This window comes from Ovis canadensis, chromosome 3, assembly GCF_042477335.2.
Source record: "Ovis canadensis isolate MfBH-ARS-UI-01 breed Bighorn chromosome 3, ARS-UI_OviCan_v2, whole genome shotgun sequence".
NCBI lineage: Eukaryota > Metazoa > Chordata > Mammalia > Artiodactyla > Bovidae > Ovis > Ovis canadensis.
The window spans coordinates 37623075-37636109 of record NC_091247.1 but is presented as its reverse complement, the minus strand read 5'-3'; the positions used below and the strand labels follow the sequence as shown (position 1 = coordinate 37636109).

General features: G+C 50.0%; 1 protein-coding gene across 1 annotated transcript in view; it reads left to right on the top strand.

The window, feature by feature from the left end:
• The window catches only part of CAPN13 (calpain 13), a 57608-nt gene that overhangs the window by 22898 nt on the left and 21675 nt on the right, over window positions 1–13035 (top strand). The window contains exons 8-11 of the mRNA XM_070292321.1: window positions 278–352; window positions 5186–5271; window positions 9573–9647; window positions 11700–11845. Of these exons, the coding sequence (XP_070148422.1) occupies window positions 278–352; window positions 5186–5271; window positions 9573–9647; window positions 11700–11845 (382 nt within the window). The remainder of the gene's footprint in view (window positions 1–277; window positions 353–5185; window positions 5272–9572; window positions 9648–11699; window positions 11846–13035) is intronic.

Below are 13035 nucleotides of genomic sequence, written 5' to 3'. Positions count from 1 at the left end.
GAAAAGCAAGCAGCCCAGGTCCTCAGGACCCAGTGGGCTTCTGTCTGTCATAGGGTGGTCACCTGAGGTATGAAGTCCTGGAGCCTCAGACACCCTACAGCCTTCAAACTCCGCTGCTGTAGGAAAGAGATCCAGGAACACATGGCGTTCCAGCGTGAGTCAGTGGGAGGCTTGTCATCTAGCCCCAGCTCAGCTGCTGAGTGAGTTGTGCTTTTCTGGGGTTTTTTTTGAAGAACACATGAGTGTTTACTGCTTGGTCTGCTTCTCTCCTTTGAAGCCCATAAGCGAGTCCATGAGGATGGCAAATGGACTGGTGAGCCGGCATGCCTACACAGTGACTGGCGCTGAGCAGGTAAGGCTCCCTGTGGACACGGTGCCCCAGGGTTCTTGCTCCCCTAAACAGGAATCAGAATCGCATGCCAAGGGGAGCCCAGCAAAGCTGAAACGGGTACTGATCACTCTTGCCTCTGCTTTGCCCAGGCCTGTCATGGACAATCTCATTCCCTCTATTGGTCCAAAAGTTCTGGTGTCTGGTATCACCATCCTTCAGGGACACCCACCCCCCAACCAGAGATCTACTCTCCTTAAATGTCCTCAGAGAGGCTGAGTGTCTAGCCAGGTTGGGGGATTAGCCCCAGAAGAAAGCAGAATAGCTACCCAATTGACTTTGGAGGAGAGTTTGTCCTGAAAGGGTTTTATTTGCTACATACCAACTTAACTATGACAGAGACTCTCCAAAATGTAGGAGCTCAAACAAGATCAAGTTCATGCCTCAGGTGAGCAGGTGATTCCAGAGCTGGTAGGTGGCTCTGCCATCTGTAACATGGGGCTTCTACCTGTGAGTCCAGGACAGCGGCCTCCGGTCTCCTCATCTCCCATCCTGGGGAGGAGAAAGAGGCTAGGGACACTTATACACCCATCTGGAAGGCATGTGTCAATGCAGGCACACACCTCTCAGATCCCATGAGTCTGGACCTAATCGGGCCACCCCAAGGCCCAGGGGTATCTGGAAAACAAACCTGGTAGGGCCGCCATATGCCCAGCTAGAACTTTATTCCCACAAAAGAGGGGAGGGTGGCTCTTGGGGGACAGTCTTTCTCCCCAGTGCAACAACCGACTTGGGTTGGACAAAATTGCATGTCACCAGTGTGTGCAGTAACATTTATTCTGGAAAACATGACTTAAGTCCAGCCTCCTTCATTCATAAATGAGAAGCCAAGGCCTGAGGGGGGAAGGTCAGGGTTGCATAGCTGCTTGCAGGGGCTGGGCTCAGACACCACGTCTCCTTAGTTCCCATCTATGCTCATCACTCAGACATGCAGGGAATGTCCTTCCTGGTCTTGTGATGATTTCCCACAAATGCTACCCCCACCACGATCCCTGTATTTCTCACAGCTCTTGAGATCTGATAATGTTTTCTAGGGCCTAAGAGACAGAGTTACAAACCCCAGGGTCCATTTTTCACATGTATTTATGGAGCAAGGAATGCAAAGCCTCAGTTTCTATTTCTGGCTTGTTTCTCGTATCTCCCTTCCCTGTGCCAATCTGTCTCTCTTGTCCATTGACCAAAGGCCAGTTGCTTCACTGTTTTGTGTTTGGGTGAATGGTCCAATCTGCAAAACAGAGGCAATACCTTCTGTCTCCTGCCCCCCTGCCTACCTCCCTAAGGAAATCAGGACCAAAATGCTTCCTCTGCACAGCACCTGGAGGATAGTAGGCACCTAATAGATGCTCTTGGATCAATGGATGTGGGCACTTGCCTGCGTGAATCAATGCATTTGTTCTTGGCCTGTGAAAATGACATCACGGATCCTCCATCATAGAATGTATGTGAGGAGCTCAAATATTTCTCAGAAGCAAGGAAGAGGCCCTGACAAACCCAGGCCACAGAAGATCCCAGTCCCAGCGGCTCCGATGCACTTCATCTGGAACTGGCCACGCCCTTCTCTGAATTCTCAGTGGAGACAGACAGTACTGTCATCACATCTGACCACGGATGGATGCTCTGCTCCCCCAAAGCTCCCCATCCCAGATGTGGACAAGTCTAGGCTAGGGAGAGCAAATTGGCTTTCTCGTGTGCCAGCCTTGATCCCGGCACTGCTGCCTAGATAACTGTGTCGACAAGACTTTGGCTCTGCTTCCAGACTGGGAAAAGAGAGCTGTGATCAATGAGTGACATCTGTACTGGGCCTAGAAGGAAAGAGCCATGGTACCTGTGTGATGTGCCAGCCATTCCTGGCAAGGCCCTTAAATACATTGAGATAGCCTCTGTTTCTCCTCTGAACACCGGGGAGAAGGCACTTTGTGTATCGAGAGGTCCAGATGGCTGTGGAATGTGAGTCCTGCCAAGGCTGGGCCTGGGGATGGCAGTGACAGAGTAGCCAAGTAAACTTCTAGGGCAAGCTCAGGGAGGCAAACTGGGGAGTCCAAGTGTGGGTTTAGCTGGGGTTTGGGCTCCTGATGCTGCTGCTCATGGCCCTGATGTTTCTCCCCCACAGCACATGCTTTGAGTTGTTCTTACAATGCATTGAGCAGTCTGAACAGGACAGTCTCCTGTGACAGTAGGTGATGAAGACCGTGTGTCCTGCACGGTCCATTCCCGCCATTCCTGCTGTTCTGTGGCTACTAACACTTCCCAACATGTGCTCTCAGCAGTGCCAGCCTGGTGAGATACTCTGCGAAGGCAGTATTTGGATGTTAGCATTTAAAGGCTCTGAGAAGGCCTGTATTAACAACATAAGTGCAGCTTGGTTTTAATCTACCGTTAGCCATGAAACAATTTTCTCTAGGAGTCACTATTAACCACCTATGGAACTCACATTCAAGAGGATGCTTTCCAGGAGAGATGACCTGGATCACCTCTTCCCAGTGGCTGCCTTTCTGAGAGATCTGACCAGGGTCAGGGTACAGTCAGTAGCTAGGAGAGTAACGCAAGGAAGCTCGCCCATTCTCAGAGGCAGCCGTGACCCTGGCCTTGAAGGTGACCCCTGAACCCCTTGGCCAAGGCCCATGTGGTAACAGAGCCCTGTCAGAAAGAAGTAACACAGTCAGACAAGGACCCAAGAACTTGATTAAAGATTCTTCCTCTAGGAAGAGGGGCTTACAACTCTGACCACAAGTGCTAAGATTAAACCAGCCCATAAATGCAACATGCTTTTTAATCTGCTCATCCTCCCTCTGGGTGGGACACAGACAGGAAGATAAATGAAATTGGCATTTTTTACTATGCACCTAGCTGGGTCGGTGACTCCCCGGGGCAAGGGGATGTGTGTTTCTCTGCACGCATCATTTAGTGCTGCCTCAGCCCCTTCCAGTCACTGGCTGCTCTTCTCCCATGCCTGCCTGAGCCCCTGACTATCCCTTAGGCACTGAGGGTGGCTTATTAAGCTTTTTGGACCACCAGAAGATTGTTTCTCACTTCCCTGTTCCATGGGCTCCATCATATGCTGGCGGTTAGTAATATACCATGTACAAAGCCTGGGGCCCCAGGGGATGGGGCATAGAAGGGGAACCCGCATCTCATGTGGCATTAAAAGTCAGAGTACCTTCCCCTGCAGTGTCAGCCAGACAGAAGTGGACAGAAAAGAACTGTACCCAAGCTCGGTTCTTGTGACTTTCTCTGACCCCATTGCTCTCTCATGTATGTGTGTTAGTTGCTCAGTCGTGTCCGACTCTGCAGCCCTATAGACTGTAGCCCACCAGGCTCCTCTGTCCATGGAATTCTCCAGGCAAAAATTCTGGAATGGGTTGCCATACTCTTCTCCAGGGGGTCTTCCCCACTCAGGGATTGAACTTGGGCCTCCTGCCTTGCAGGCAGATTCTTTACCATCTGAGCCACCAGGGAAGCCCCTGGCTCCTTCATGGCACCACCCTTTTGGTAATCACATGCTCGCCCAGGGTTTCCATGCAAGGTCAAAGTCTCAGCCACATCCCAGAATGAGCTGGGCCCTGGAGCAGCTGTATCCGTTCTCCACTCCCAATTTCAAAATTAAGAGCCTGGGCTTTGGAGACTGACCATGGTGAGGATCAGAATTCCTCCTGTGCCACTCACTCTGTGGCCTTGGGAAAGTTGCTTAACTTCTCCGATGCTCATTCTCCACCTCTGCAAGACGGGGGTTACATGAACATTTACCTGGGAGGATTGAAGGCTACAGCACACATCACACGCTCAGTCAGGCCTGGCTCTGGGCCTGCCTCCACACACATGTTTCTTTCCCACATGGGAATATTCCACTCAGAACTTTCTCCTCTGACCTGGAATCAGTGAACAAATCCTCTCCTTCTTCACCCCTCTGTCTCTTCCGACAGCATTAACACCGATCAATATCACAGCTGTAATTCAATCATGCTTTAATTCCTCTCCCCAGGCAGAGGCCTCCTGGATCCAGGAACTTAGGTTCAAAGGGTTGTGATTGTTTTAACTTTGCAACAAACAGTCCTGCCCTCTGGCCTCAGTGGTTTGCTGACCTCGGTATCTAGGAGGGATAATGATGTGACCCCTTCCACCTCTACCCCCTACCCCCCACTCCCTCCACCCCCCCATCCCCCCGCCCCCAGGAAGGTAGGAAATTTCAGAGCACTCAGATGCCCTACAGAGACAGGCTGCCGGAGCCAGGTGCAGCCCCCACTCTGCCCCCCGCCCCAACTGCAGGCTGGGGAAGGGCTCAATTCCCAGGCAGTCCTCTTCCTGCTCAGATCAGCCTTCTCTATTGGCCTTGCTCAGGACAGTGCTGTGGAGACCCCAGCACAGCTCCCAAGGGGCTGCCAGCCAGGAAGCAGCTATTTCTGTGGAATAGAGATGCCAGCTGCAACAAGATGTGGAGGAGGCTAGGATCCCATAAAGATCTCCCCCTCTGCAGCCGTGGCAGCAGCATCCTCAGTGTTTGTCTGCCAGGCAGTCTCAGCTGGTGCAGGCTTTAGGATGCAGTCTTATGGAATGAGGAAGCCGCACCTGCCTTCAAGGTGCTGCGCAGAAAAAAAAAGGACCATTTTCTTCTCGATCTCATTCCAACTCCACACGGGCAGAAGCATTGATTTTTTTTCCTTTCCATTTTTTCTTCTGGCTGCAGCCAAATGAGGTCAGAAGTTAAATTAGTCCTTGGAGGTGAAAAGCAGCTGCATTCATATCCTTTCTGCCAACTTTTGCTGGAGAACACTGACAGTTTTCCTTTTCTGTTCTTTGCAGATTGAGTACAGGAGAAGCTGGGAGTATCTTATCCGCCTGTGGAACCCCTGGGGCAAGACTGAATGGAGAGGGCGCTGGAGCGACCGGTATGGCTTCTGGAAACCTCTCTCTCTCTCCTTCATGGACACCTGGTGTTCAGAGAGCACCCTGGCCCACGAGGGCAGCAGATGGAGCTCCCTGCGAGCCTATCCAGCTCACACCTGTGTGGCACTGTCCATCCATCACACACTCCCATGATGCCACTTACCAGGCATCATGTAGACACCTACTGTGTACTCTGTACTAAGTACACTGCAGGATGGGAGCTGTGGGACAAGAGACAGTGTCTGTCTTCCAGTGGGTACACCAGAGCAGTGAACTCATACACTACCTAGAAAAAGTAAAAAATTAAAAGGGGTGGGGCAGGGCAGACGCTGGGTTCTACTTGGCAGACAGAGATGGAGATCAGGAGTCTCAGCCCATAAAAGGATCCCATGGGATTCAGGTCCTGATGGTGCTATGTCGTCAGGATGGAAGCAATGGCACCCCACTCCAGTACTCTTGCCTGGAATATCCCATGGACGGAGGAGCCTGGTAGGCTGCAGTCCATGGGGTCACTAAGAGTCGGATACGACTGAGCAACTTTACTTTCACTTTTCATTTTCATGCGTTGGAGAAGAAAATGGCAATCCACTCCAGTGTTCTTGCCTGGAGAATCCCAGGGGTGGGGGAGCCTGGTGGGCTCCCGTCTATGGGGTCGCACAGAGTCGGACACGACTGAAGTGACTTAGCAGCAGCAGAGGGGGAGTTGGCAAACTGAGGCGCAGATCTGGCTGATTTTTTGACTTGGTCCACCTGTGTTGTCTCTCCTGCCCTATCAGTCCAGATGCACCTTGCTGGTGGTGGGAGTGACAGGAGGAAGTGGGTCTTAGTTGTGGCTGTGTTCCAGGCAGCTGCTCGCTGGCCCAGCTGACCTGTGGGCCCCCTCCTGTGTGGTCTGTGGTTCCTGGGGAGCTGGGCTGGCCTTTCCCAGCTGCCAGGAGGACTGACTCCTGGTCCCCACCCCTTTGCTAAGAATGACACGGCAGTCCTGAGCAGGGATGGAGGGCCAGCCACGACAGACTGGTTCCTCTTGGCTCCTCTCCTCCAGTGAGGCCCAGCCCATCCACAGGCCACTGAGGACCTGTATTAGGTCCATGGACAGAGTCCAGAGGCCAAGGCAGCTTAGCACAAGGAAGAGATGATCCAAAAGGAAATGCAAAGCATTCAGGCACACAAGAGAACAGGCCCTAACAAGCAATGAGCATCAATGTGGGGAGAAGCGTGTCCTGGAGGCAAAGGCCAGTGTTGCTCCTGTCCCCGTCCTGACCCCTGTGCTCCAGGCTGAGTGGTGTGTGATCCTGTATGGGTCCCGGGATCCTGTGTGAGCCCCAACAGCTGAGGTGCCTACACAAGTGGGGCTGGAGGGTAGTAACGTGAGAAAGGTCGAGAGAGGAAATAGGTAACCTGACTTAGAGTAAACCTGTTGTGATCTCAGATACCCTCTGAAAAAGGGGCAGCTAGTCCCCTCTCCCCCAACACAAGGGGAATGAACTTGCAAAACCACAAACCACTGGACAGCATTTTTGCTCCCTGCCGCCCTCCCTCCTTTTACTGTACCTCTGTTCTTTTCTTCTTCCCCAGGGGTGTCCATGGCGCTACCAAGTCCCTCCCCCCACCTTCCCAATCATCACTCCAAGCTGCCCACTGTGGCTGGGGCAATCAGATTAGCTGGGATCCCTAACTGGGGCTGGCCGCGATAGCAGAAGTAGAGGAAGGGAAGGTGTCTGCAGTCCATCCTCCTTGAGTGAAAGAAGCAAGAAATTCACACGAGCTGATGTTCTGGCCACAGTCTCTGTGCTAGAGATCAAATGGCCAGTGAAGGCAACTAGGGACCCCAGAGATGAGGGAAGAGAAGCTTCCCACGGGCAGGTCTGTTCAGGGATTGATGGATGGCATTGAATGGAGTTCAACCAAAAAAAAAAAGTATAACTCACTTTGAAAGCGATCCCTAGGTAGGAGGGAAGTGTCAGCTGCTGTGCCTAGACACATTTATTGTGTGTTATTTAGTGTGTTAAGAGCCAGGAAGCTGGCCTGGGGCAGTGGAACGAGAGAGAAAGACGTGTCACAACCTGGAGCCAGGGAGCCTGGTGCCTGCTGAGAAGTTTAGATTTGTGCCCTAGAGTCCTGGGGTTCATGAAGGCCTTTGAACAGGGCAGAGAAGTGTGCAGAGCAGGAGTCGGGGGTGGAGCCCACCACACCTTCTCTGGTGGATCATGACTGAGGGCTGAGGTTCGCAATCCCCTACCAATGACCAGGCTGGAAGGAAGTGGCATGGCTGCATCCTCACTTTCCCCATGCGCTGGTCAATTCCCTCCCTAGTTTTTAAGAACTGGAGAGTGGATGGTCTAATCTCAACCATAATGGAAATTTCAGTCACACACACTTAAAGGCAAACTTGCATGAATCAATAGCGTATTGATTTACACTACATTTATTTTCCCTTACACACTGCAGAAAATGTAATTATCACTCAATTATAAAATTACCATTTTACAATAACACATCTGACTGGCTCAGCCTGCAGCCAGAAGCTGGAGTGGTCCCTGCCTTGCTCTCCTGGCTCAGAAGTGACCCAGCCCCACCCTGCAAGTTACTCCCAGAGAAACATCTCATTGCACTTTTGTGCCTATGGGGCTCATCTCCTATGAGCATGCCTCTGCTCTGAGGAGCAGGCTCGAAAGGAAGGGACAGCTACTCCCTTCTGCCTATAAGAGTATCCTTCACTGTGGACCCTAGGACTAGCTTCTGGAATGCATCATCCCAATGAAGCAGACAGCTTTAATTATTTATTAAGCCGGCATTCTACTATATAACTTTCCTGGTGGCTCAGACGTCTGGTAAAGCGTCTGCCTACAATGCGGGAGACCCGGGTTCAATCCCTGGGTCGGGAAGATCTGCTGGAGAAGGGAATGGCAGCCCACTCCAGTATTCTTTCCTCTCCCCCACTCCCTGCCCCAGCAAAAAAGGGGCTCAAAGAATATAGACAGCTTCCCTTGTGGCTCAGAGGGTAAAGCATTTGCCTACAATATGGGAGACCCGGGTTTGATCCCTGGGTCAGGAAGTTCCCCTGGAGAAGGAAATGGCAACCCACTCCAGTATCCTTGCCTGGAGAATCCCATGGACGGAGGAACCTGGTAGGCTACAGTCCATGGGGTCGCAAAGAGTCGGACACGACTGAGTGACTTCACTTCACTTCACTTCTACTATATGCCAAGGCATGTGTTCAAGCCATAATATCATCCAACATAGGATGATATTATGCAATGCTGAGCAATGTCACTCATCTCATGGACCTTGGAGGCTAATGAGGGACAACAAGAAATATACAGGCACTAGTATCAGAGGGTGCTAAGTGCTGGGACAGGAGTGGTACAGTGTGCTGTGCGGGCTCAAAGGAGGGGCACCACAGGGGACAAGGCAGGTTTCCCAGCAGAAGTAACTTTTAGGAGGAAAAATGAATAGAAGTTATTGGGCTTCAGGACTGAAAGGAGGAGTATTCCAGGCAGAGGGAGCATCATGGTGAAGGCCAAGGTGGGGTGGAGGTTGGATGCTGCCACGGCCGCCAAACAGACCAGCATTTCTAAGAAACAAAGATATTCATTATTGTTGGAGTGTATAGTTCAAGGGCAGGGAGAACAGGTCGCTGCTCAGGTAAAGCTGGAGAGGTGGGCAGAGGTCAAGTTCTGTTTCAGAGTTTGAACTTCATCCTGAGAGAAGTGGGGCAGTGCTTCATGTGTTTATGGAACTGCCATAATCAGACTTCTGCTTTAAAAAGATCATTTTGATTGGAGGTGTGGAGAATGAATAGGAAAGTGGGTAGGGCTGAGTTCTGGGAGGCCAGTCCACGAGGGAGGTGAGGGTTCTTGAACACAGCAATCAGGATGGAAATAATTGGATGGTTTTGAGAGGGGTTTAGAAGGTAGAATCAATGCATCATTAATATTTGGTGATGGCTTGGACGTGGAGGGTACAAGAGAGAATAACCCTTCATGTTCTCCCTTGGGCAATAGGAGAAGACAGTGGGTGAGTATGGTTTGGAATAGGTTGATTTCAAGGTCATGGTGGGGCTCTGGTGGAGACAAGGGATGAAGCATAGCATGTATCCTTCTAAAGCTCAGGAAAAAGGATAAGGCTGGGGACAGTGTAGAAGCTATCAGCATAGAAAGAATTGTCAGGTAGAATAACACTGTCCACTCGCACCTGGAAACTTCTGGAGGCCTGTGCAAAGGGCCCCTGTCAGGGCACGTGTGGTTGAAATGAAACATCCTAGGAGATCTCATCCTATGGTCTGTCTCTCCATGCCCAGGTCTCCGGAGTGGCAGGAAACCCATGACCAGCGGAAAAGCCAGCTGTATGAGGATAAGGACAATGGCGAGTTTTGGTACTTTATTTTATTATTTGGCACTTCATTATTATTATTATATTTTAAATCTTTAACCACTGCCCAAAGCCTCAATCCCCACCCTTTCCCTAAACTTTTGTGAGAATGAGGATTAGCTTTGCAGAGACTTATATAGAAGGAGCTTATTTTCTCCACCAAGACACCAAAGCTTTGAAAAGGATATTGTGTGTTCTCTCTTTGCATGAAAGGCCTTTCAGCTCTGAAATATTAGAACTTGCAGCAGATGTTAACGGTGAAAAGGAATATTGGCACTAAAGCTTTGAAATCAGCAGTTTCCTGGCAACCAGAATACATGGTTATCAGGCGTGTAAATTCTTTGCCGTCTTTTTGGAACCCTGGAGTGCCACAGTCTTTCCTGGCATGAATCATAAAAGAGTGACTTGAGGTTAACCTCCCAGCCCTCTCTCTAGAGTTCTGAGTAAGATGTCAGTGTCATAACTCAGCAGCTATGTAAGACTAGATGCTTTAAAACATATCGTCAGATAAAGAAGATGTAATACATATATACAATGGACTATGGCTCAGCCATTAAAAAGAATGAAATAATGCCATTTGCAGAAACATGGATGGACCTGGAGAATGTCATACTGAGTGAAGTTAAGTCAGACAGAGAAGGAGAAATATATGACATCCCTTGTATGTGGAATCTAAAAAGAAATGATACAGTGAACTTACAAACAGAAAGAGGCTCACAGACTTAGAGAATGAACTTTATGGTTGCCAGGGGCAAGGGATAGTTAGGAAGTTTGAGAAGGTCATGTACACACTGCTGTATTCAAAATGGACAGCCAGCAAAGACCTACTGTATAGCACATGGAACTCTGCTCAGTGTTACGTGGCAGGCTGGGTGTTGGAGGGGAGTTGGGGGAGAATGGATATGTGTATATATATGGCTAAGTCCCTTTGCTGTCCACCTGAAACTATTGGAAAATTGTTAATAAGTTACACCTCAATACAGCATTAACATTTTTTTTATTTTAAAAAATTTGAAAAACATCCTCAGCCCTACACTCACATTTGTAAAGGATAAGATGGACATTTCTCTGATGAATTGTCTAGTTTTTTCAGTGACAAATTTGAATAAAATTTAGTATGTGTGAAAAAGAGACTAGGTCTAAGTAATTGAGAATCAGAGGGACAAATATAAATTAGAAGGAAAAAATATTTTCAGCCTTGCAACTTTAATCAGAGGCATGATTTTAGGTGTTGAGTCCATTGTATTCTGATAAGGGCTTCCCAGATGGCTCAGTGGTAAATACTCCACCTGAGATGCAGGAGACACAGGATATGTGGGTTCCATCCCTACGTTGGGAAGATCCCCTGAAGAAGGAAATGGCAACCCCTTCCGGTATTCTTGCCTGGAAAATCCCACGGACAGAGGAGCCTGGTGAGCTACAGTCCATGGGGTCACAAAGAGTTGGACATGGCAGAGAGATTGAGCACACACCAGCACAAGACTTCAATAGAGCGTTTGGCAAAGGGCCTATGGAAAAGTGACTTTATTAGCACAGTGTAGGACCCAGGACAGAAAGAGACTGACAGCCATCTTGCTGGCCAGGAAAGGGGCCTACAGAACCCGTAATTTGACTGTGTCCTTGGGCTTCCCTGGTGGCTCAGCTGGTAAAGAATCCGCCTGCAATGTGGGAGACCTGGGTTGGATCCCTTCCCTGGTGGCTCAGCTGGTAAAGAATCCGCCTGCAATGTGGGAGACCTGGGTTGGATCCCTGGTTTGGGAAGATCCCCTGGAGAAGGGAACAGCTACCTAGTCCAGTATTCTGGCCTGGAGAATTCCATGGAGTCGCAAAGAGTCGGACACGACTGAGTGACTTTCACTTTCACTTGTCCTCCCAGGAGAAATCAGAAGGGCATTTGCCCACAAATGAACCAGAATGGGGTTCTGGTCTTTGGGTAGGATAGTGGTAAATCAATGGACACTATAGTTGACAGGCAAAGGGACAGTAAAGTGATGGGAACCTCCACCCAAGGAACAAACAAATGGTCACGAAAGCGATGTGTCTCTGTTTATAACAGGATGTCATGTCAAGATTTCCGAGATAACTTCTTCGGCCTGTTTATATGTAACCAAGTTCCAATCAGCCTGGACCATGGAAGCATGCTCCATGAAAGATGGTCCCAAATGACGTTTAAGGACCACCTAATTCCAGGAAACACTGAAGGTAGCTATGACAGTAATTATTCTACCAGGTGAGAAGCTGCCAGCTCTTGCCCTGTCCTGGCTTAAGCTCTCAGTGGCCCTTGATTCTAGACCGTCAGCCTAAAGAAGGGGAGGACTTTGTCAGCCCAAAGGGACAGCTGTGTTTCTCCAGGAAAAAGGATTGCTGGAGGGGGTGGGTGGGAGGCTCTCAGATGTGCCTCCCCTGGCTTCTTGCTTTCCCACAGCCCTTCTGCTAACCTCCACCACCTCCCAGGACTAGAATGGGCCCACTGCACTTCAGTGATTATCCAGGACTTTGGGAGGGCTGTGAGAAGAACACTGGACATGTGTCAGGCCCTGGGTTCAACCACTGTCTTTGCCACAGTTTGGCTTTGTGGCTCTGGGCTCTCTGTCCTCAGTCTCCCTAACTGTTCCCAGTGGAATTAGTCATCTCTGTCTGCCCCTGGAAGCCACAAAGCCCCATCCAGGCACCAGGGAGCATACTCCTACCCCTTTTGGTTGATGTTGACTGGTACCTGCAGGCTGCAGCACCGTACTGAGGTCCAAGAGGTGGGCGCCTCAGAGCCTGTCTTTGGGCTCCTGGAAGATGAATTTTATTGATGAGATTTTAAGGGAGTAAGTGACATACTCTCACTTGCCTCGGCTCCCCTTTTGTGACATGGATAAGTGAAATATCACCCTCTGAAGATGAACCTGAGTGTGATTACACACCCTGGATAGTAAAGGCTATGCAAACAATGTATTTGTGTGTGTGTGTGTGTGTGTGTGTGCGCACGCGCGCCCTTGCACCTTGACATGCGCATTCCCTCTCCTTGGCACCAGTCTGCCAAGTATAGTGTGTTTGAATGATCTCACCACCCACCCTCCCCCAGTCTTTTCACTCTGCTGGTCAGAGAAGCTAGTCACCAGGAGGCCATGGGCAGATTCTGAGAAGTCACTGAGTCACTCTTAGGCAGCAGGTTGACTGATTTAAATCTTCCTGAGCTCCACCTACCCAACTGTGGGGCTAAAGCCCTCTTCCCTAAATATAGTGCAGGTCGAGAAACTAGCCAGAATTATACATTGGTGCCATCGTTAGTAATTCCTTACAAGGGAGAGAGGGCAGGGCGGCAGCCAACAGCACCGGCTCTGTGCTGCTAAGCGCACCTGGGGTGCATCACCTTAGATCCTCACAAAAAAGCTGACAACTGT